Genomic DNA, 25,144 nt, shown 5'->3' with positions numbered 1-25,144 from the left:
TGCTCCCTCTGTCAAGAAAAATGTTCTTATCTCTCTCTCGCTCTCTCCATGCTCTCCACATTTGTGACCTTCAGTTCCTTAAATCAGACATTTCCACTCTTCGTAATTCATTCTTTCACCTTGACAACCTTTCCCATTTTGTAAACTCTGCCTTCTTACATGCTAAATGGACTTTCTTCCCTCCCAAACTTCCTACTCCTGGGAAATCTGTTCTCTGCCTTCCCAGTAATCTGGTCTTTCTAATCTCAACAACTCTCTCTATTCCTTAGACATCAAACTTACTTTTCGCCAGACTAACACCCTTCGCACTAATCTTGTTTGTACCTCTCCTCCTGCTATAGATGCCCCCTGATGTCTACTCTATTTCATGTTCCTCTTCAGTACAGTGGTACCTCAAGTTACGAAGTTAATTTGTTCCAGAAGGCTGTTTGAGTGCCAATACCGAACAAATTTGTTCCCATAAGGAATAATGTAAATTAGATTAGTCCGTTTCAGACCCCCAAAAATACACTTATAAAAGCACTTACAAAAACACACTTACATAATTGTTCGAGTTGGGAGCTGTTCAAAACTCGAGGTATCACTGTACTTTGGAGAAACTGGCTGTGACCTTTCTGACAGACTCAAGGAGCACAAAAGAAGTGTTAGGCTTGCTGCTGCTGCTGCTGCTGCCGCTGCCTCTGCCGCCGCCTCTGCCGCCGCCTCCACCTCCGCCGCCTCCACCTCCGCTGCCTCCACCTCCGCCGCCTCCACCTCCGCCGCCTCCTCCGCCTCCGCCTCCTCCTCCTCCGCCTCCTCCTCCTCCGCCTCCGCCTCCTCCTCCTCCGCCTCCTCCTCCTCTGCCTCCTCCTCCGCCTCCTCCTCCTCCGCCTCCTCCTCCTCTGCCTCCTCCTCCTCCGCCTCCTCCTCCTCCTCCTCCGCCTCCTCCTCCGCCTCCTCCTCCTCCTCCTCCTCCTCCTCCGCCTCCTCCGCCTCCTCCGCCTCCTCCGCCTCCTTCTTCTCCTCCTCCTCCTCCTCCGCCTCCTCCTCCGCCTCCTCCGCCTCCACCTCCGCCTCCTTTACTGCCTCCTCATCCGCCTCCTCCGCCTCCTCCTCCTCCTCCTCCTCCTCCGCCTCCTCCGCCTCCTCCACCTCCTCCGCCTCCTCTGCCTCCTCTCTTTCTCTCTCTCTCTCTTTCTGTCTCTCTCTTTCTATCTATCTCTATCTCTATCTCTATATCTCTCTCTCTATCTCTCTCTCTCTCTCTCTCTCTCTCTCTCTCTCTCTCTCTCTCTCTCTCTCTCTCTCTCTCTCTCTCTCTCTCTCTCTCTCTCTCTCTCTCTCTCTCTCTCTCTCTCTCTCTCCTTACTTTACACAACCAGTTTTATCTTTACCGCTACTCCTACTTCCTCTCTTCCTCCATCCCTGCTAGCTTGCCTATATATATATACACACACACATACATATACATACTGGCTCCCTCCTTCCTGTCAGTGTGACTTTGGTCCAAGTCAGACCAAAACATCATCATAAGCTCCTCTCTCCTATGTGCGGAATATTTGTGTATTGTTCCAGTCACGGTTTTGTGCCTTTTTGCTTTTTCAAAATGCCCTTAATTTCACTTCAAACCCAGCTAATCCACAGGTTACAAACTCAAGCCTAATAATTTTAATTTGGTCTGAGGTCTAGTGATCACAGTCACTACTTAGTACTAATTACTCCCACTGAAAATAAAATAAAGGCTCAGAAGTGATGTGTGTGTGTGCTTATGCCATGAGAGGATATCATCATTGCAAAGATACAAGATACAGTGGCACCTTGAGTTTCGAACAGCTCCCAACTTGAACAATAATGTAAGTGTATTTTTGTAAGGTGCTTTTGTAAGTGTATTTTTGGGGTCTGAAACAGACTAATCTAATTTGCATTATTCCTTATGGGAACAAATTTGTTCGGTATCAGCACTGGAACAGTCTTCTGGAACGAATTAAGTTCGTAACTCTAGGTACCACTGTATATCTGTAAGTCCTGTGGGACATCACTATTTCTTATACACCTTGTTTTGAGGAATTCCATGTACCAATTCTAATAGTATATACAGTATACATAATGTGTGTATGTTAAAAACAGTAAAAAAAAAAAATGAAGTAGATACAAATGTAAGGTTTAGTGAGCGTTTATAAACTATTTTTGTGTGGAATTTTGTGCCACAAAATTTGGGTATGAAGATGCTTGATAATACAGCCAGTGTCCATAGAAAACCATGTTTTAATGTTTATAATTGACAATAAACCAAAAATATATAAAAAAAATAGAAATATGAAAAATGAAAATATTGGGTGCCAGATGGCAAGACCCACTGTTGATCCATGCCCTTCAAACTCATGCTTTTGTAATTTCATTATTTTTGGTCTTACTTTCAGAAATTTATTCTCTATTATTTTAGAAGAGAATTATTTTTTAAATCTCGTCACACAAGGGACATTTAATGTCAGAGCATTTGAGAGTTTGTGTTAACCCTTTGAGGATCGACAGACCCTCTCCGAGACTTGTTTTCAGGGTCGGCCAAATTAAAAAAAAAATTATTTTTTCTTATGAAAAGATAGATAATCTTTTCCCGATCATAATGACACCAAAAGTATGAAATTTGATGGAAAACTTACGGAATTATGCTCTCGCAAAGTTAGCGGTCTCGACGATGTTTACGCATCGGCGATTTTGCCCACTTTGAGCCCTATTTTTGGCCAATTCCAGTGTACTAGTCGACAAAAATCATAACTATTTCTCTAGAACTCCATTTTTTCTATTGAATGAGTACAAGAAACCACCCATTTACTGATTTCAACTATCCAATACAGTGGTCAGACTTCAGCAATTTTGCCAATTTCACACAAATTTCAAAAGATGCCAATTTCCAAATAGGGTCCAGAATAAACAAGAAAGACATTCATGGCACTAAAATAACATTTCCTCTGTTCGTTAGTCACATCCCCAGGCCCCTCTTATATTTCTTTGGCTTTCCACTTTCAATTTTTATTCTTACAAAGAATAGAAGATTTACTGTTATGCAGACTGCTGCATTAGTGTAGAAATGGTATAAATAATATCAGCGCACTTGTGAAAGAATATTAGACTCACCAGTTGACGTGTATTGGACGCTTGGCATGATTTGTTTACTTTTGAACTTTGGTAAAAATCGGACATTTCTGCTACTTCGAGCTCAATTTCAAGGTACTTTTCATTGTAAAACCAGTCAAAATCATCTCAATTTCTGTAATATGTCTTCCATTCTATAAAATGAGACCAAGAAAACTAGAATACAGCAATAAATACCAAACGAAAAACACGGTCAAAGTTTTTTTTTTTTCTCATTATGTACTGTGTGCTGCAGGATTTTTTTATACTGAGGTTCCTAAACCTGTATTCCCTGAAACGCAGGCGGGAGAGATACATGATTATATACACCTGGAAAATCCTAGAGGGACTAGTACCGAACTTGCACACGAAAATCACTCACTACGAAAGCAAAAGACTTGGCAGACGATGCAACATCCCCCCAATGAAAAGCAGGGGTGTCACTAGCACGTTAAGAGACCATACAATAAGTGTCAGGGGCCCGAGACTGTTCAACTGCCTCCCAGCATACATAAGGGGGATTACCAACAGACCCCTGGCAGTCTTCATGCTGGCACTGGACAAGCACCTAAAGTCGGTTCCTGACTAGCCGGGCTGTGGCTCGTACGTTGGTTTGTGTGCAGCCAGCAGCAACAGCCTGGTTGATCAGGCTCTGATCCACCAGGAGGCCTGGTCACAGACCGGGCCGCGGGGGCGTTGACCCCCGGAACTCTCTCCAGGTAAACTCCAGGTAAACACTGACCACATAGACCCATTCTTTCATATGTATGCCTACCAGCTTTCTCCCACTAGATTTGAGGGCGCTAGAATTTAAGCGTACTAGTATGTCAAAAACCCTGGGTCATAAGCCGTACTAGTACGGCTGAAACCCCCAAAGGGTTAATGAAAATGAGAGCACAAGCATAGCTCTGCTCTTGTAGTTACAAATAGGCCATTTTAAATTAAACAAATTGACAATTGCAAGTTAAAATATGGATAAAAGGCAACAGTCTAGGAGCTGAAGTTTCCTTCTTGTAAACACAGTTAAGCAGTAATAAGGTTTATTAAAGTAAAAAGGGTAAGTACTCCTGAAGCAATATAATAAAAGTTACAGAAAGTGTATGCAGCATTTTGTTATGCTGTACTGTACTTTGGTATGACACATGGGTGTTCAGTAGTTGGATACACGTATATTTCGCTGGGTCGCCATCTGGATAAGACCCGGGCCGGAAGTACCAGCAAATCATTAATGAATATTTTAGTTACCTCATTCAGAAATAAGAATTACTAGAGTACTTTTCACCCATGAGGGAGGATGTAATTACATTACACGAAATGTTTGTTTATTTATTTTCAGTGAAATCCGGCAAAGATTTAACATTAGATGCTCTGATATCATCATTCCCTGTGGAAACTCGCAAACATTGCAACTCACAGTCAATAAGTGAAACGAGTGAAAGATCTCAGAAACTTTCTGAGACATCAAGTGGATCAGATGAACAGAATAGTACCAATGGAGATGAAGTAAGTTTTTAATACAAGAGAATATTTTGAATATTGTAGCAAGTAATGTTCCATATACTGTAATCTTCCAACATTTACTGTATATTTCTTAGTTTGTCCCCTCACCTAACTCTGTATCCAGCATTTAAGAACTTGATTTCTGCTGCTTGTATTTTTACTTAATCTAATTAATTCTCATAAATCTCAAGTGATGTCTACTATACCCAGTGAAATTGATGCTAACTTGAAAGGTTAGACTTGCTACAAGATAAAGTCATCCAAAGGTGGCTTTAGCACTCTAGGTAACTCTGGGAACTTAACTAAAACTTTGAGGTTAAATTTAGAGCTCGCCCAAATTAGTTTGCATAAAAGAATTGCAATCTTACTTTCAGCAAAATGAATACACGGAGGGCTTGGCAACCTTACTTGAGATGTTCCCAGGAACTTGCAACCTGGAAGTACAACACTGTTTAGCTAGCTGTGGAGGTGACTTGGAACACGCCACAACCCTTATTCTTCAGCGCCAGGAGCAAGGCATCAGCATCAAGGCTAACACAAATAGCAAGGTATGATTATATTTTTCTTCACGTATACCATGAGCAAGCTATTTATATTATATAGTAATGAATAAAATTAAAATGTTCTGGTGCAGATTAAATAATGCCATTTATGTTTTGATAACATTAATTTTTATATGATTCTTAGTTTGTTTTTATGGGCAATACGTACAGAAGAATTTTGTTTTGTGAGGAACTAAAGGTGGTGACAAAACTGTGGATATTTTCACTCTTAACCAGTCTTGGCAAGAAGTTGCAAACTCCCTGTGCTAGGATGATAACAATAATTATGAGTTAACTTATTACTGCAATGAGTTTTAAGTTTCTACTGCAGACTGACAGATAAAAAGGTATATATCTCTCATTTAGCTAGATGCTTAGGAACCAGTTTAGTATGTATGATGTATGACAAGCTGGTGGAGATACAGTTAGGTTAAAGAAATTAGATTAAACTTAATTGGAAACTAACCAGGCCTACCCTTGCTATTCTTTTGCATCCACTCTTAATTTAATTCTTTGACATACCTCCCAAATTCGTCCACCAGCCTTTGCAACTCATCTTCTGAATCAACACAAAAGAGCTATGTCATTGGTGTCAGATCCAATATCTTTTAATCCCACACGTCTTCCCAACACCCTATCATTCACTTCTTTATACAGCTCATCTATAAATATGTTAAACAACCATGGGACATCATACATCCCTGTTTAAGTCCTGCTTTCACCGGAAAATAGTCTCTCTTCCTCTTACATATTCTAACTTGAGCTTTGCTTTCTCTATAAAACTTAACTGCTTTTAATATCCTACTTCCTAGTCTGTACATTTGCAACATCTGCCACTTGGTCTCCCTATCCACCTTTTCATATGCCTTCTCTAAATCCATAAATACAGCAAACAACTTTCTACCCTTTTCTAAGCACTACACACATCCTTCAATGTAAACATTTGGTCTACACATCCCTTACCCTTCCTAAATCTCCCTTGCTTCTTTGCAATCCTACTTTGTCTTACCCCTAACCCTTTGAATAATAATTCTGTTGTAAACTTGACCCAGTATACTCAACAGACATGTCGGCCATCTCCCACTGAGGCAGAGTGACCCAAACAAAGAAAGAAACACTTTCACCATCATTTGCACATAATCACTGTCTTTGCAGAGGTGCCCAGATATGACATTTCAGGTGTCACTCCATACAGTCAATATCCTAAACCCCTCCTTTAAAGTGCAAACATTGTACTTCCCACCTCCAGGACTCAAGTCTGGCTAACTGGTTTCCCTGAATCCCTTCACAAAATATTATTAACTCTGCTCACACTCCAACAACTCATCAACTCCCAAAAAACATTTGTCTCCATTCACTCCTTTCTAAGACGTTCACACATGCTTGCTGTATGTCCAAGCCCCTTGCACACAAACTCTCTCACCCCTTCCATTCTTTTTTTTTATCTTTTGTTGCCTTTTTCGTTATACAGGGGAACTATGCACATTCTGTGCCAATCTTTTAGTACCTTCCCTTCTTTTAATCATATGCTAATTAAATACAATGACCACTTCAACATTGTACAGTGGACCCTCAAGTTTTGTAAGGCTCGCGCTTCGTAAATTTTGACTTGACAAAATTTTCGTCAAAATATAGCCTCGCGGTTCGTAATTTGGCTTGCCATTTGTCTTTCGTCCGGAACGTGTATGAGTGGCCTCCCAGCGTCTGCACCACACAAAGGCACCCCACACACCATTCCCAGTCAATGTGGCATTGTTTATTGGCGAGTGACCATCACCCCATGCGTTCATACGATACATTTCGTAATAATCCATTCTTTTTTGTGCTTGCAACTGCTAAATAAGCTACCCTAGGCCAAAAGAAAGCTCCTAGTTCCAACCCTTTGGTAAAGAAGGCGAGAAACACGATAGAATTCAAGAAAGAACGCATCAGCCAGGATATTTCCCCCACACACACATGATCTAATTTGCTGGGACTTACCCATGAGTGCTTGGGGATTGAAAATTGGGTTGGGCAAATATTCTGTTAGTGGGATGGGTTGTGAAGGACCTGCATAGTATGGGCCAACAGGTCTGCTGCAGTGTTCCTGCTTTCTTATGTACACCAGCCAGGGCACTTCCCCACTCACCAGCCAGGGTACTTCCCCACACACCAGACAGGGTATTTTCCCACACACACGATTTGATTTGAGTGGGACTTGTGCATGAGTGAATAGAATTATCAAAGCTTGGTAGGTAAGACACATAGGCAACAGTTAGGCAACTTTATTATGAAACATTTCGCCTACACAGTAGGCTTCTTCAGTCGAGTAGAGAAAGTAGGCAAGAGTAGTAGAGATGTGAAGACGATGTAATCAGTCCATCACCCTTGAAGTCATAGATTTGAGGTTGTCAGTTCCTCATCCTGGAGAGGAGTTCTGTTCCATAGTCTGAAACTGTCAGATAGTTTCAGACTATGGAAACTATTAGATAGTTTCAGACTATGGAACAGAACTCTTCTCCAGGCTGAGGGACTGACAACCTCAAATCTACGACTTCAAGGGTGATGGACTGATTACATCGTCTTCACAATTCAACTGCTCCTACTTACTTTCTAAGAGTCAACTGAAAAAGCCTACTGTGTAGGCAAAACGTTTCTGAATAAAGTTGCCTAACTGTTGCCTATGTGTCTTACCTACCAACCTGTCGGTATTGTATACCATTTTGATATTCATTATTAAGGCTTATTGCTTTGGGATCATTGAAAATTGGGTTGGGCAAATATTCTGTTAGTGGGATGGTTTGTGAAGGACCTGCCTAGTATTGGCCAACAGGTCTGTTGCAGTGTTCCTGCTTTCTTATGTTCTTATGCACACCAGCTGAGGAAATTGCTTTAGAGGAGGAGGAAGAGAGAGGGAAGAAGGTGCCTTCTTCAAAGATTAAGGACATTTGTGCAAAGTGAAGTGAGGTGCAAACATTTGTGGAGGAACATCACCCTAACCCCTCTCCCCTCCTCCCGTCTTCCATACACCAACAAGAGTCTTCAATGAAGGTAAGTGTGATGTTATTATTGTTTTATACTTAATTTCTCATTCTTTTCTGTTTGTAAATCTATCTTTAATGTAAAAAAATATTTTTGATAATACTTTTGGGTGTCTGGAATGGATTAATTGGATTTACATTATTTCTTATGAGGAAAATGGTCTCGCTATTCGTAAATTTCAACTTTCGCCACACACTCTAAAACGGATTAATTGCAAAATTCGAGGGTCCATTGTATCTCTTCTTCTTTAAGCATCTCTTTCTTAATCCCATGTATCTTAGTTGTTTTAACTTCTTTCATTCTACCCACTGGCTTGTGCACTTTCCCCACATCCACCTCAGGTTCCTCTTCAATCCTGATACAATCTTATCCTTTCTTGCCCAGTGCATGAAATAATTTTCTCGCCTTCATTAATATTCAACAATACTTCAAAATATTATGTTGACTTTCCTGTACCCCACCTCCCCATCTAACACCCTCTTTCTTTCATTTTTAACTGTTAAGTCCATTTGCTCTCCAGGCATCTTCACCATATTGATCTCTCTCCAAAACTATCTCTTATTCTCAGCAAAAGTTCCTGATAAAGACTTCCTCATTCTCTTATTGACTTTCCTTTTGCATTTCCTCAACTCTTCTAACCTCCCTCTTCCTGTCCATATACTCAGCCTTCTGTCGGTCATTTTTGCACTGCAATAACCTCTCGTATGCTATATTTTCTCTTTATCTCACAATGCATTCTTAATCAAATTGACCCCATACCTTCATGATCACCTCTTCATTTCCTTTGAGTTCTCTTGCCTGCCTTTCCCTCAATTGTTGCTTATCTCTTTCCAAAACTGTCTTCTTCCTTAATTCACTTACAGTGGAACATCAAGTTTCGGCCATAATCTGTTCCAGAAGCTCGGCCAAAGCTCAGATTGTTCAATAGTCAAAGCAGTATTTCCCATAAGAAATAATGTAAATCCAACCAATCCGTTCCAGACACCCAAAAATATTAAAAAAAAAAAAACATTTTTTAAAGAATAACTATAGAATAACTAAAGAATAACTATAGAATAACTATGCATGCAGAGAGCATGCATAGTTCCTTTGTATAAAGGCAAAGGGGACAAAAGAGAGTGCAAAAATTATAGGGGGATAAGTCTGCTGAGTATACCTGGTAAAGTGTATGGTAGAGTTATTATTGAAAGAATTAAAAGTAAGACTGAGAACAGGATAGCAGATGAACAAGGAGGCTTTAGGAAAGGTAGGAGGTGTGTGGACCAGGTGTTTACAGTGAAACATATAAGTGAACAGATAAAGAATCACATGTAAAGTGGGAGTTGTCACAGTTGCTCTTTGCTGATGACACTGTGCTCCTGGGAGATTCTGAAGAGAAGTTGCAGAGATTGGTGGATGAATTTGGTAGGGTGTGCAAAAGAAGAAAATTAAAAGTGAACACAGGAAAGAGTAAGGTTATGAGGATAAAAATATTAGATGATGAAAGATTGGATATCAGATTGGAGGGAGAGAGTATGGAAGAGGTGAATGTATTCAGATATTTGGGAGTGGACGTGTCAGCGGATGGGTCTATGAAGGATGAGGTGAATCATAGAATTGATGAGGGGAAAAGGGTGAGTGGTGCACTTAGGAGTCTGTGGAGACAAAGAACTTTGTCCTTGGAGGCAAAGAGGGGAATGTATGAGAGTATAGTTTTACCAACACTCTTATATGGGTGTGAAGCATGGGTGATGAATGTTGCAGCGAGGAGAAGGCTGGAGGCAGTGGAGATGTCATGTCTGAGGGCAATGTGTGGTGTGAATATAATGCAGAGAATTCGTAGTTTGGAAGTTAGGAGGAGGTGCGGGATTACCAAAACTGTTGTCCGGAGGGCTGAGGAAGGATTGTTGAGGTGGTTCGGACATGTAGAGAGAATGGAGCGAAACAGAATGACTTCAAGAGTGTATCAGTCTGTAGTGGAAGGAAGGTGGGGTAGGGGTCGGCCTAGGAAAGGTTGGAGGGAGGGGGTAAAGGAGGTTTTGTGTGCGAGAGGCTTGGACTTCCAGCAGGCATGCGTGAGCGTGTTTGATAGGAGTGAATGGAGACGAATGGTTTTTAATACTTGACGTGCTGTTGGAGTGTGAGCAAAGTAACATTTATGAAGGGGTTCAGGGAAACCGGCAGGCCGGACTTGAGACCTGGAGATGGGAAGTACAGTGCCTGCACTCTGAAGGAGGGGTGTTAATGTTGCAGTTTAAAAACTGTAGTGTAAAGCACCCTTCTGGCAAGACAGTGATGGAGTGAATGATGGTGAAAGTTTTTATTTTTCGGGCCACCCTGCCTTGGTGGGAATCGGCCAGTGTGATAATAAAAAAAAAATAACTATAGTTTTACAAACACAAAATACATAATTATAAATATACAGTAGACCATCATTTAGCACGAGTTTATTTGGCACGACTTGGGTATAGCACAATTGAAGAATTGCGGCACAATTTTATGTAACACGTCTAAGATGAATTTAACATGGTTCAGTTTGCGGGAAGGAAAAAAAAACTTCCCTTTTCCTCATGCGGCTGCCTTGTTGTGGATCAGCGGGGGAGACCTCTGCTGTCTCCAGCCACCCTCGACACCACCCCACCATCATTCATAGTTCATACGTGTCCAGTCCAACTTCTCTGCTCCAAGCTTGTGATTGTGAATTGTGTTTTGATCTTTTAATTGCTATATCTTGTATCTGCCAAGCAATCATGACACCCAGTACACATACCAGTGTTGCTCAAAGTGGTAGGAAAAGGTGTAAGCATTTAACCCTTGACTGTGGTGTCGCAAAATTTCAGAAAAAAAAAAAAAATTCTTATGAAATGATAGAGAATCTTTTCCTGATTGTAATGACACCAAAAGAAGGAAATTTGATGGAAAACTGATGGAATTACGCTCTCGCAAAGTTAGCGACCTCGGAGATATTTACGAATCGGCGATTTCGCCCACTTTGACCCCTCTTTTTGGCTAATTCCATTGTTCCAGTCGACCAAACTCATAGCTATTTCTTTAGAACTTCATTTTTTCTATCGATTGAGTACAAGAAACTGCCCATTTACCGATTTCAACTACCCAATAATGTGGTCAGAAATTTACAGTTTGGCCAATTTCACGAAAATTAAAAAAAAATACAGTATGACAATTTCAAAATAGGGTCCAGAATGAACAATGCAGACATTTCTGGCTCTAAAATAACATTTTCTTTGTTCATCAGTTATGTCTCCAGGCCCCTCTGATATTACTCTTGCTTTCTATTTTGAATTTTTATTCAAACAAAAAATAAAAGATTTACTGTTATGCAGACTACTGCAATATTGTAATAATTGTATAAATAATGTCAACCCATTCATTACTGCATATTAGAATGGCTACTTGGACATTTATTGGAAAATGACATCATTTGTTTACTTTTGAACATCGGCATAAATCAAACATTTCCCCTATTTTGAGCTCCATTACAAGATTCTTTTCATAGTAAGACCAATCAAAATCACCTCTGTTTCTATAATATGTTTTCCATTCTATCAAATGAGACCAAGAAAACGAGAATACAACCATAAATACTATACAAAAATAGACTACAAAGTTGGCATTTTAACCCCTAACGGTCAAACGTTCTTACGCGTAGAGCCCCAATACTTTTTATTTTTCCTGCCTCCAAATTTGGCACCATTGGCCTGAGATGCCTGGTCAGCATAGAATTGGTCTTAACACTGGTGTGCACAGTATTAAAAAAATCTGGGACCATTTAGTGCCTTATGGGAGCGTGAGCGCTAGCTAGAGCAAACAGTGCGGCAAACGAAGGATTCACTGATGTAATGTCATATTAACACTTCTCTTTTAAGAGGAAAGTGATGTTAACCCCAAGTTTAGGGTCTGTCGATCTCTATCTCTATCTGTCTCTGTCGCTGGCTTTGTCTATCTGTCTCTATCTATCTCTTTCAGTCTTTCTTTGTCTGTCTCACAGGTACACATAAATACAAGTATACACGTAGTATAAATTACCTAGGATAACCCAAAAATCCAGACAAAGTGCTATACTCCGCTTGAAGATGTGAGTAAAGGTGATGATGCAGTCTTGTGGCTCTTTCTGAAACAGAGAGCTAGACAGATAGACAGGGAGCTTGACAGACAGACAAATAGACAGACAGAAATGTTTGTGTACCAGCAAAAACAAAGGGAGGGAGATGGTCATTTAATCTTTTCTTATCAGCTGCATCCTCCCCTACCCTCGTGTATGCTCATCAAACGTCAGATGTTATCTCCCCTAATCATGTCACTGTCCGGGGTGGACTTTGCTTTTCATGCCTCAAGGGAACTTATTATTATTATGTATTATTATTATTAAGTATTATTGTTACTACTACTACTACTATTATTCTCTTCCTCCTCCTATTCCTCCTCCTCCATCTCCTCCTCCTATTCCTCCTCCTCCATCTCCTCCTCCTATTCCTCCTCCTCCCTCCTCCTCCTATTCCTCCTCCTCCTCCCTCCTCCTCCTCCTCCTCCCTCCTCCTCCTCCTCCTCCTTCTCCCTCCTCCTCCTCCCTCCTCCTCCACCCTCCTCCTCCTCCTCCTCCCTCCTCCTCCTTCCTCCTCCATCCTTCTCCCTCCTCCTCCCTCATCCTCCTCCCCTCCTCCCCCTCCTCCTCCTTCCTCCTCCTTCCTCCTCCTTCCTCCTCCTTCCTCCTCCCTCCTCCTCCTCCTCCTCCCTCCTCCTCCCCCCTCCTCCTCCCCCTCCTCCTCCCTCCTCCCCTCTCCTCCTCCTCCCTCCTTCTCCCTCCTTCTCCTCTCCCTCCTCCCCCTCTCCCTCCTCCTCCTCCCCCTTCTCCCTCCTCCTCCTCCCCCTTCTCCTCCCTCCTCCTCCTCCTCCCTCTTCCTCCTCCTCCCTCTTCCTCCTCCTCCCTCTTCCTCCTCCTCCCTCTTCCTCCTCCTCCTCCCTCCTCCTCCTCCCTCTCCCTCTCCCTCCTCCCTCTTCCTCCTCCCTCTCCCTCCTCCTCCTCCCTCTCCCTCCTCCTCCCTCACCCTCTCCCTCCTCCTCCCTCTCCCTCCTCCTCCTCCCTCTCCCTCCTCCTCCTCCCTCTCCCTCCTCCTCCTCCCTCTCCCTCCTCCTCCTCCCTCTCCCTCCTCCTCCTCCCTCACCCTCCTCCTCCCTCTCCCTCCTCCCTCTCCCTCCTCCTCCTCCCTCCCTCCTCCTCCCTCTCCCTCCTCCCTCTCCCTCCACCTCCCTCTCCCTCCTCCCTCTCCCTCCTCCTCCCTCCTCCTCCTCCCTCTCCCTCCTCCTCCTCCCTCTCCCTCCTCCTCCTCCCTCTCCCTCTTCCTCCCTCTCCCTCCTCCTCCCTCTCCCTCCTCCTCCTCCCTCTCCCTCCCTCCTCTCTCTCCCTCCTCCTCCCTCTCCCTCCTCTTCCTCTCTCTCCCTCCTCCTCCCTCTCCCTCCTCCTCCTCCTCCTCCTCCCTCTTCCTCCCTCCTCCTCCTCCTCCCTCTCCCTCTCCCTCCTCCTCCTCCTCCTCCTCCCTCTCCCTCCTCCTCCCTCTCCCTCCTCCTCCTCCCTCTCCCTCCTCCTCCCCCCTCTCCCTCCTCCTCCTCCCTCTCCCTCCTCTTCCTCTCCCTCCTCCTCCCTCTCCCTCCTCCTCCTCCCTCTCCCTCCCTCCTCCTGCTCCCCTCTTCCTCCTCCTCCCTCTTCCTCCTCCACCTTCCTCCTCCTCCTCCTCTCACCTCCCTCCTCCTCTCACCTCCTCTCGCCTCCCTCCTCCTCCTTCTCCCTCCTCCTCCTCCTCCCTCCTCCTCCTCCCTCCTTCTCCCTCCTCCTCCCCCTCCCTCTCTCCCTCTCTCCCCCTCCCTCCCTCCCCCACCCTCCCCCCTCCCCCTCCATCCCTCCCTCCTCCTCTTCCTCCTCCTCCTCCTCCTCCTCCTTATATACTTCCACATATCCAAAACATTGCTGGGACCTATAAATACTTGGTTTATATTCCAAGACAATAGTAAATGACCAACACAGGTGTAAATGTCCACCTGTCAATGTCGTTGTGACAATTTGAGTACAATTTCAGTACCTAATACTCGTGTCAGAACGAAGATTGGTTATGAAATGACAAGAACTACTATAAATTGTAATTATCAGAAAATAAAAATTATATAAAATAATATGAAAAATAGAAAAAAAGGTATATCGGCAACACTTCTGCAAGCAGCAGGACTCCATGTTGCCGTCACATGAGCATCCAGTGCCAACTTCTCGGCCTCATATCTCTGTAAGTACTGACCCTAATTTTTTTTATTCTAAAACACTTAAAATAATGTGCCCTTTTTTCTATGAATTTTTTTTTTTTTTTTTTTTTCAAAATATTCGGGGTGCTGCGTGTTAGGACTGTTTAAGGGTTTTAATTAAAAAAAATGGTCGGAGTTTTTTTTTTTATTATTATGCACTGCCTGCTGCAGGATTTTTTTTATATGGTGCACACTGACCACACGGACCCATTCTCTCACATGTGGGCCTACCAGCTTGTCAAACACGGTGGCTCGTAAGACAGAAACAGTCAAAGGGTTAAGTCCTAGAATTAACGAAGGAAACAAAGATATTAGACAAGACATCCTGTGGCCATAATGAAGTGTTACTTTGTACACATAAAAAAGAGGTAAACATAAGTTTGTGTCACTGACTGACTTTCTGAATGACTTGATTGACTGAATGACTTAAAGTTAGACACTCCAGTACAACCATCAACTTCAGTACCAGAACCTCTACCATCCATCTCAGCCCAGTAGGGCCACAGCACAACTCTCCACTCTCTTCACAATCATCCACAAACACCAGCACCCACAATTTAAGGTAAGAAATACTATTATTTCTGTTACATTTGTAGTCTTAAGCAGTAAAAATAACATAATACATCACAACAATGAACTACAATTACATATTCACTTTTATTTTTATAAGATGTGGAGGCCTAAAAAAAGTTTTGTTTTTTTTGGGGCTCTCAGGAACATAACCCTATTTTTCCCATAAGTTCTTCAGTTCATCTAACACGGTTTTACCTAACACAGTGTTTTCAGGAGCATAACTGCCATGTTAAATAATGGTCTACTGTACATACAGTACTTAAATGACTAATAAAATAGATAAATAAACATTTAAATAAACATTTAAAATCACATTTACATACCTTTATTGAAGACTATTGTTGGTGTATGGAAGACAGGAAGGAGAGATGGAGGACTGATTATTGTTTGGAAGGGGAATCCCCTTACATAAGGACCTCAGGTATCTAGTCCCTGTCTGGGGTTACTTCCCTTCTTTGTTTTTTAATGGCACTAGGACCAGCTTGAGAGTCACTGGACCCCTGTTGCACAAAAAAAAAAAAAACTGTCCAGAGAGGTCTGTTTCTGGCTTCTCTTTAGCATTTGTCTGAAATGGAACATGGTTTTGTCACTGAACATGTTGCAGACACGGCTTGCAACAGCTTGCTCAGGGTGATATTTCTCAGCAAAAGCTTGCACCCTAATCCACATTGCACAAATCTTAATCACTGAAGAAGGCATCTACTTCTCTCCCTCTTCCTCCTCTAAAGCAAGTTCCTCAGCTGTGATCTGTTGCTGTTCCAGATGAAGGTCTTGCAGCTCTTCAGTGGTTAGGTTTTCCCTGTGGTCCTCCTCCAACTCTTCCACATCCTGGCTACTCACCTCCAACCCCATGGACATCCCCAAAGACACAATAGATTTCACAACAGGTATAGGGTTGACAGGGTCAGTCTCAAACCCTTCAAAGTCCTTCTCTTGGACATAATCTGGCCACAATTTTCTCCAAGCAGAGTTCAAAGTCCTGGAAATCACTCCCTGCAAAGCCTTACCTATAAGGCTTATGCAGTTGTAGATATTGAAGTGATTCCTCCAAAACTCTCTTAGGGCCAGTTCAGTGTCCGAGGTCACTTTAGAGCACCTTTGAAACACTGCTTTGGAGTAGAGTTTTTTGAAGTTTGAAATGACCTTCTGGTCCATTGGCTGGATGAGAGGAGTGGTGTTAGGAGGTAAGAACTTCACTGTTATAAAACTGAAGTCCATAGACATTTGGTCTACCAAGTTTGGAGGATGAGCAGGAGCATTGTCCCGTACCAGGAGGCACTTGAGTGGCAATTTATTTTCCTGGAGGTATTTTTTCACACTCGAGCCAAACACTTCATGGACCCAGTCAATGAAAATTTACCTTGTGACCCATGCCTTATTGTTATCCCTCATCACACACAATCTACTCTTGATGACATTGTTTTTCCTGAACGCACTGGGATTTTCAAAGTGATACACCAGTAGAGGCTTCACTTTGAAATCCCCACTAGTGTGAAGGCTTACTCAGCCCTGTAACAACTTCAGACAGTATTACCAAGGCTGGCTCCTCCTCAGGAAAATTAGTGAATAGAAAAAGAAATAATAACAGACAAACATAAACACTTTATTATATAGAAAATATAAAATATGAAATATTAATCCTACATTAAAGAAAATGAAAAATGAAAAATATAAATAACTGAATTCAACGCTAATTTAAAACTTGGGTGTCTGGTGTTGGTGACACTGTGTTGTTGAAATTGTAGCCGTTGCTGATGATAGGGGAGGGGGTCGCAGGTGTTGGTTACAACCCACCGGTTTGTTCTTCACAGTATAGCCGTGAGTATTATATCCCGATGACAGGAAAGCAGGTTCTTTACCACTGCAATGATGAGGGGTTACGTCCTGCAATTTCATACAGGTGCACAGGCAATTAAATCCAAAAAGGGGAAGTCTCAGGACGTTAGTCCATCTCCATCAGTTCTGCTCGTTGATTGGCAGGTGACCCTCTCTGTCCTCCAAGCTGGAAAGATAGACAGGTTACCCACTGCTTAAGAAATCACTCTCCATGATAAGTACAATACCTAAAAGATGTGGTGATTATTACAACAGTCAACCTAGAGCAAGACTGAAAGGACTAAGTTTATTATTGGTCAAAAGTGAAGCTTTCAACCAATAAATCCACTAGAATACAAGGCAGGCATGTACTTACAGTAGTGCTGGGAGCTGTGAGTCTAGTGATTACTGTTTGGACCGGAGCCCCACACGTCACCTTTCGGGGGGGGGGAGAAGGAGGGGAAGGGATAGCGGGAGCTAGACTGACCCTACCTTAACAAGCAGCCGGCAGTCAAACTATCACTTTCGGGGTGGGGGAAAAAAAAGGCGGGAATAGCGGGAGCTTGACTTACCCTACCTCAACAAGTAGCCGGCAATGAAACTATCACTTTCGGGGAGGGGAAAAAAGGCGGGAATAGCGGGAGCTTGACTTACCCTACCTTAACAAGTAGCCGGCAATGAAACTATTGTTACTATATACTTCCTCGCTACTCCTATCTATTGAACTTTTCCCTCACAACTAGCATTAGCACAGAACAAAAAAATTAGCCTATCCTTCATAGGCTTGTCTCCTGGCAGTGCCTTTTCCTCCTGTTTGATGTAGGTCCTCTTTGGCATTTTCTTCCAAGACAGGCCTATTTCGTCACAATGGAACACTTGTTGGGGGACGAATCGTTCAGCCTCTACATAGTCCTTGAATTCGTGCACGAATTTTTCAGCCGTACATTTGTCTGAACTTGCAGCCTTGCCATGCCTTACAACACAGTGTATGCCACTACGCTTCTTGAAGTTGTCGAACCAGCCTCTGCTAGCCTTAAATTCACTAACAGCAGCACTCGTTCCAGGCATTTTCTTTACGAGATCTGCGTGCAACTGCCTCACCTTTTCATGTGCTGAAGCACGTGCATACCACTTGCGTATTTTTTGACAATTTCTTTCTTCAGTTCTATCGTGTTTCTCACTTTCTTTACCAAAGTTTTTTGGGCCCATGGTTAATTATGTAGCAGTCGCACTCAATCAACAAGCACAAAAAAACAATGGATTATTGTGAAATGTTTGGATGAACGCACGAGGTAATGTTCACTTGAGGAGAAACAAAGCCAGACTGATGCGCAGGCAGGTGGACAGGTCTGGTACAATGGCCGAAACTCAGGGTATTGTTCGAAGCTCAGGACAAAATTTAGGCGAAAAAAGCGACCAGAACTCAAAATGGCCGAAACTCAAGGTTCCACTGTACTCTCACTTCCCTCTTACTCACTGCTGCCAGTCTCTCTGTACTCCTTCCACCCTTTACTCTTACTATAGCTACCGTTAAATAATGATCTGACATATCTCTCTCTGAAAGCTTGCACATCCTTAAGTCTGCCCATTAACCTATATCATATCTTGCATACTTCCTCTTTTTCTCAAAATAAAGATTAACTATTTCCAAATCCCTGTCTACACACAACTCAATTAAGGGCTTCCATTTTCATTTAACCCTGGCACTCCAGACTTGCCTACTACACCATTTACAGTTGTCACCCTCTATTTTCAGCACTGTAGCTCACCTGGCAGTTGGTCTACTGCCTGTTCTTTTAAAATGTATTTTTATTTCAGTTTGTAAGTCATGCTTTGTACTGTGTACCTTTGTATTTTACAGTTAGTTTATAATATAACTTTCTTGTAATAATATTCTTATGTCAGTCTGATGTTTCACTTGCATTAAGATGATTATGTGATATTTTATTTCAGCTTGTTCCTGGAGCAAAGGGCAACAAGAGTCAGATTGATGATAAAGAAGTAAGAACATCTATTCTCAACAGATATGGATTTGTTGATCATGATGATGATGCCAGAGAACATAGGCCTGTGGCCCCTAAATGGGTAACTTGTGTAAATATTTCAGCATGCTTCTCTTTGTAGTAAAAAATTCTAACTTGTTTGTAGTCCATTTGCCATCCCTCCTATGAAAATACAGGATAGGTATCACACAACAATTTTTTTTAATTTCTTTTTTGAGAATCTTGAATCTTAGTTATGTATATAGACTATTCTCCCACAAGAAGTGCATTTTCACAGTACATTTTCAACTTAGTGAGCTCTCAAAAGCTCCCTCTGTATAGTCCTTGTGGCTTAGCGCTTCTTTTTTGATTATAATAATAATAATCAAAAGCTCCCTGTATTTGCTGTCAGGAAACAAAAATAATGATCATCAAATACTCAGTCTTGTCGTGTGGTAGGTTCGTAAGCGCTGCTTGCCGCCCTGTTGGGCCTAAGATGTTTCCTTAGTCTTATCCCATTCTGACTATTGTTTACCAAGTATTTTGTGGTTATACCATCACCCAACAATTGTAATATGCTACTATGCATCGACTAACATGTACCACTGTCACCTTCACTGCTAGTAGCAACATCACAGCCAGAAGTAACATTGCCAGCAGCAAAAGCACCTATTCAACATCAGCACCACTGCCATCATCAAAACAGCAGCACTGCTGCCATCATCAAAACAGCAGACCTACTGCCATCATCAAAACAGCATCACCGTTGCCATCATCAAAGCAGCAGCACTGCTGCCATTGTCAAAGCAGCAGCCCCACTGCCATCATCACAACAGCAGCACTGCTGCCATCATCAAAACAGCAGCACCACTGCCATCATCAAAGCAGCAGCCCCGCTGCCCTCATCAAAACAGCAGCACTGCTGCCATCATTAAAGCAGCAGACTTGCTGCCATCATCAAAACAGTAGCACCGCTGCCATCATCAAAGCAACAGCACCGCTGCCATCGTCAAAGCAGCAACCCTGCTGCCATCATCAAAACAGCAGCACCACTGCCATCATCAAAGCAGCAGCCCCGCTGCCCTCATCAAAACAGCAGCACTGCTGCCATCATTAAAGCAGCAGACTTGCTGCCATCATCAAAACAGTAGCACCGCTGCCATCATCAAAGCAACAGCACTACTGTCATCATCAAAGCAGCAGCACCTCTGCCATCATCAAAGCAGCAGACCTGCTGCCATTATCAAAACAGCAGCACCACTGCCATTATCAAAACAGCAGCACTGCTGTCATCATCAAAGCAGCAGCACCACTGCCATCATCAAAACAGCAGCACCACTGCCATCAACAAAGCAGCAGCACTGCTGCCATCAACAAAGCAGCAGCACTGCTGCCATCATCAAAACAGCAGCACTGCTGCCATCATCAAAACAGCAGCACTGCTGCTATCATCAAAGCTGCACTGCTGCCATCATCAAAACAGCAGCACCACTGCCCTCATCAAAACAGCAGCAGCACTGCCATCATCAAAGCAGCAGCACTGCTGCCATCATCAAAACAGCAGCACAACTGCTATCATCAAAACAGCAACACTGCTGCCATCATCAAAACAGCAGCACCACTGCCATCATCAAAACAGCAGCACCTCTGCCATCATCAAAGCAGCAGCACTGCTGCCATCATCAAAGCAGCCGCACCGCTACCATCATCAAAGCAGCAGCACTGCTGCCATCATCAAAACAGCAGCAGCAGCACTGCCATCATCAAAGCAGCAGCACCACTGTCATCATCAAAGCAGCAGCAGGAGTAGCAATAGCAGTGGCAACAACAGGCCCCATGGCCTGGCTGGCAAAGCTCTCACTTCACATGCTGAGGGGCCCGGGTTCGATTCTCAGCGGGGTGGAAACATTTTGACGTGTTTCCTTACACCTGTTGTCCTGTTCACCTAGCAGGCAGGTACCTGGATGTTAGTTGACTGGTGTAGGTCGCATCCTGGGGGACAAGATTGAGGACCCCCGATGGAAATAAGACTGACAGTCCCTCGATGACGCACTGCCTTTCTTGGGTTATCCTGGGTGGCTAACCCTGAGGGGTTAAAAATCCGAAGAAAATCTTATCTCAAGATGTATGGACAATTGTGTGTACACTTACTGTACCTGTTCACCTAGCAGTAAATAGGTACCTGGGTGTTAGTCTTCTCACTGCCCATGTTCACCTAGTAGTAAATAATCTATTTCAGTACCACCAGCTACAAGAGGTGGTGAAGGCAACACTGTTGCTGAAAACTTGAACTACTTTCTATGATTCAGCATCAAGATATTTACTGTGCAGTGAGGGAGACATGGCAAGTGCAGGATGTCAATATTAATGTATCCCAATTTCTGCTGGTTGTTGACATACTGTATTTATCATATATTTTGTGGTAAATAAGCTCTACGATGGTGACCTCTTCATCATTCTTCTTTATTGCCACACTCAGTGACAGTTTGAATATGCAAATTAGCCTTTGTTCTTTTTTATGCCACTTATTTCTTCTCTATCACAGAAACCTCCACTGATGAGTTATTCATGAATTTGTTACATCTCTTTTTTCTCAGTTTCTGGAATCTCTATCCCACAAAACACAGGTAAGCATTATAATACATGCATACCCTGGTGGTCACTAAATTGTCCTATGATTATCTGACTGAAACATGCTGTGTGTGGCCAGTATCTATAATTGTACCTCTGCCTGCTATTTAGATTATAAACAAGCAACAGCACATATCTGATGTGTCATATGAGCAGCCAGTCATGCTTATTGGTGCTAATGTTTGTTTTAACCCTTTCGTTATCGGTCCCGTTTTATAATGGCTTTGAAGCCAGTGTTGGTACCGTTGTACTACACCATGAGCTTAACTCACTCAGATAAGTTGTGAGCAGTAAATTTGGGCCTAGATATGAGAGAATGGATCTGTGCATTAAGTGAGCACCATATAAAAAAAATCCTGCAGCACGCAGTGCATGAGGAAAAAACTACAACCGTATTTTTGCTTTAACAGAGCGACTTTGTGGTGTATTTTTGTATGGTTCTTATAGGTATACATATTCTCAGTTTCTTGATCTTATTTGATAGAATGGAAGATATATTACAGAAACAGGATGATTTTGATTGGTTTCAGGACTGAAGATAGTTTGAAATTGAGCTCAAAGTAGTGGAAATATTCAAGAGTAAACAAATATTCAAAACTAAACAAATTGTCACTCGTCCAGTGCGTGTCCAGCTGGTGGCCCTAATATGCATTCATGAATGCACTGATATTATTTATATAATTATTACAGTATTGCATGATAGTAAATCTTCTATTTTTTTTGTGTGAATGAAAATCAAAATGGAATTCATGTGTAAAGCCTGGGAACATAACTAATGAACATAGGAAATGTTATTTTAGTGCCAGGAATGTCTGCATTGTTTATTCTGCACCCTATTTTAAAATTGGAATGTTTTGAAATTTGTGTGAAATTGGCTAAATTACCAATTTCTGATCACTTTATTGGGATGTTGAAATAGTTGATTGGGTGGCTTCTTGTGCTCAATTGATAAAATGTAAGGCATCCTATCCAAATAGCTAGGAATTTGATCAAATGGAACAGTGTAATTGGCCTAAAATAGGACTCAAAGTGGGCAAAATCGCCAATGCCTAAATATCACTGACACAGGAAAATTTGTGAAAGCGTAATTTTGTCAGTTTGCCATCAAATTTAGTACTTTTTGTTTTATTATCTTCAGAAAAAGATTCTCTACCATTTCACAAAAAAAAAAAAAAAAAAAAATTGGAAATTCTTGGACAGTGTTATTATTTATTATAATCAAGGGGGAAGCGCTAAACCCGGAGAATTATACAGCGCCTGGGGGGGGGGGATGTGGAAGGCATTCAGGCTTAATTCGGGGAACTGGAGCACAGATCCAATTCCCTAAATCAAGAGCCCCTCACCAACATCAAGGAACCTTCCTTGAGGGGTTGGACAGTGTTGACAAGTTTCTAATCGTGGGTCTGGACAGTGAAATGCCTAACAGGAGACTAGTGAAGTACTTAGAGAAACACTGCTATATATTCCCACAACATTTTGGATAGTGAAGAGATAGTTCTTCTCTTGATCCTATACTTCATCTTCATACAGTCATGATATTTTTTACCAAAAGCCAGTTTTTGGTGGTGGCCTTTTTCAGCTTAGAGAAAACTTGTGATTCGGTAGGGCTATATCACATCTTACTAACAGGTTCATTCTTTTGATCTGTGAGGCCAACTCCCACTTACTCTCAAGATTTTTATGATCTCGACACTTTAGTGTTAAATAATTAACAGCGTCTCTCCAGCCTTTGTTGAAGCAGGTGTTCCATAAGGGTGTATTCTTAGCACAATCCTGTTTCTTTTAGTTATTAATAATTTAGAATCAGTACAGTATTGCCTTTAAAAATCAGTTCACAGAATGGGTGGGGCTCAAACCCATGATAAGGGAACCCTAAAAATAATTCCCATGCCATGAGTTTGAGCCTCACCCTTTCTGTTATTTATTTGCAGCCACGTCATTGCAATTTCTTAAGTCATTATTTCCATTAATTATTAATGAGCATATCACAAATGTAGTCAGAAATTGCCAACACCACTGCAAATTGGAATTGGTGTTATGCTTCAGAAGAAACAATTACATGATCTTGTATCTGCTGCTTCTATGATGAAATCTTGCAATTTAAAGCATTAGCAGCAGTGGCTATTGCAAGAAACAAGATTGACAAAGATAGCTGACCAAGCAGCAACTTTATTTACAGCAGATCTACAACCGTATCATGTGGCTCTCAGTGTGGGCTTACCTATACTCTTTAGCAAAGAATACATCCTTTAGTTTTGAGGAATGCATTTCATTCATGAGCTGTGTTGGTGCTTGAGGGGGAGGGTCCTGATAGTTGGTAGTGGACTGGAGGAGGTAATGAAAACTGCCTTTGCTGGTGTGCTAAAGATGCTAATTGGGAAGAATTTTCTGCAAAACTTGAGCACTGCAGCTGCAATCAGCATTTCTTATCTCTTGGATATGAAGATAAGCTGAACTTTAGTGAGGTCAGGTGAGCTGAACCGAGGTGGGCAGGGTGATATGTATTCAAGAAGCATGTGTGCTAACATAGTGGCAACAAACACTACTGTGACGTATATTTTTAAACATGGGTGCCTCCTTAAATCTGGCTCCCTGATGACCAGCTAAGCTTCATTTTATTTCATTTAACGTCCCTCGGTATTTATGTATCCAGCAGGCATTACTTTGGTCGTTTTTGCTACACACTCATATATTTTCCTTGATCCTAATAGACTTCTGCCAGTGCTCCCATGAACTTCTTGAAGCAGTGCCCACATGGGATAGTGTAAACACCAGTGGTAGATACTGGGGAAGTAACAGTGATGCTGGGTGAACGGGAGCAACAGTTGTAAGGAAGCTTCTCCAATGTTTTACCTGTGTTGGATATTGATCCCAGACCCCTCAGTGTGTGAGCTGTGAATGCTACTAAGTCATGAGCACCCACCATGTTATCATGTCAACATGACCACTACAACTGTTGTGTCCATCGATGATTTTATCAGAAAATGGCCTACTGCTAATTCTCCAGTACCTACCACTGGTCTACTCTATCCCCTGTGAATATTGTGACAAAAAAGTACATGGGGAAGACTAGAAGTCTAACTACTAGGATCAGGGATCATAAATATGAGAGTAGCAAAGATGACCAATGTAATGCCTGCTGGATACATAGACACCGAGAGACATCAGATGAAATAAACTGAAGTCTAGCTTCTACTTGAAATCACCTGTTGCATTAGTGCACAAAAACAAGTTGAAACAAACCTTGACTGCCCTGAATTTACATGAATATTTCCTTTATGTGATAAAGCAAGTTCAAGATGGTATTTTCCAACCAACTCTGTCTCATCAGCATGAAAAAATTCCTGGGGAAGGGGATTGTATCCATTCTCAGAAATTTGTGTCAACTCGTCAGTAAAACTTTCCGTGCTATGTACAATTGGTTGCTTTTTTCCATATGATCAGGATTTGGGTACAGGCTTTTAAAAGAATTTTATTTAAAATGGGCTCTACCTGGGTAGCTTATTATTGGTTTCACTCATGCAGCAGGCTTTCTTTAGTCTAATACAGTGGCAACCTTATACCAGAAAGGGTGGAAAAAGTGTAGAGATAATTTTAAGCTGTTCAATCACTTAGCTTTGATAGATGTTAATCCCTTAGTCTTGATTTATCTAAACCATAGGCATGAGGATGAAGACTTGT

At 42.3% G+C, this 25,144-nt stretch overlaps 1 protein-coding gene across 4 annotated transcripts in view; it reads left to right on the top strand.

The window, feature by feature from the left end:
* Positions 1–25,144, top strand: part of LOC128685419 (CUE domain-containing protein 2) — a 108,493-nt gene that overhangs the window by 76,319 nt on the left and 7,030 nt on the right. For 3 of the 4 annotated variants that reach the window (XM_070082861.1, XM_070082863.1, XM_070082862.1), the window contains 3 exons: positions 4,448–4,614; positions 4,986–5,159; positions 18,804–18,944. In XM_070082861.1, coding sequence (XP_069938962.1) covers positions 4,448–4,614; positions 4,986–5,159; positions 18,804–18,944 — 482 coding nt within the window. The remainder of the gene's footprint in view (positions 1–4,447; positions 4,615–4,985; positions 5,160–18,803; positions 18,945–25,144) is intronic. The other variant, XM_070082864.1, reaches the window with a different exon arrangement.

Source organism: Cherax quadricarinatus, chromosome 8, assembly GCF_038502225.1.
Source record: "Cherax quadricarinatus isolate ZL_2023a chromosome 8, ASM3850222v1, whole genome shotgun sequence".
Taxonomy (NCBI): domain Eukaryota; kingdom Metazoa; phylum Arthropoda; class Malacostraca; order Decapoda; family Parastacidae; genus Cherax; species Cherax quadricarinatus.
Note: the sequence above shows the minus strand (reverse complement) of the source record. Positions and strands in the feature narration are given on the sequence as shown.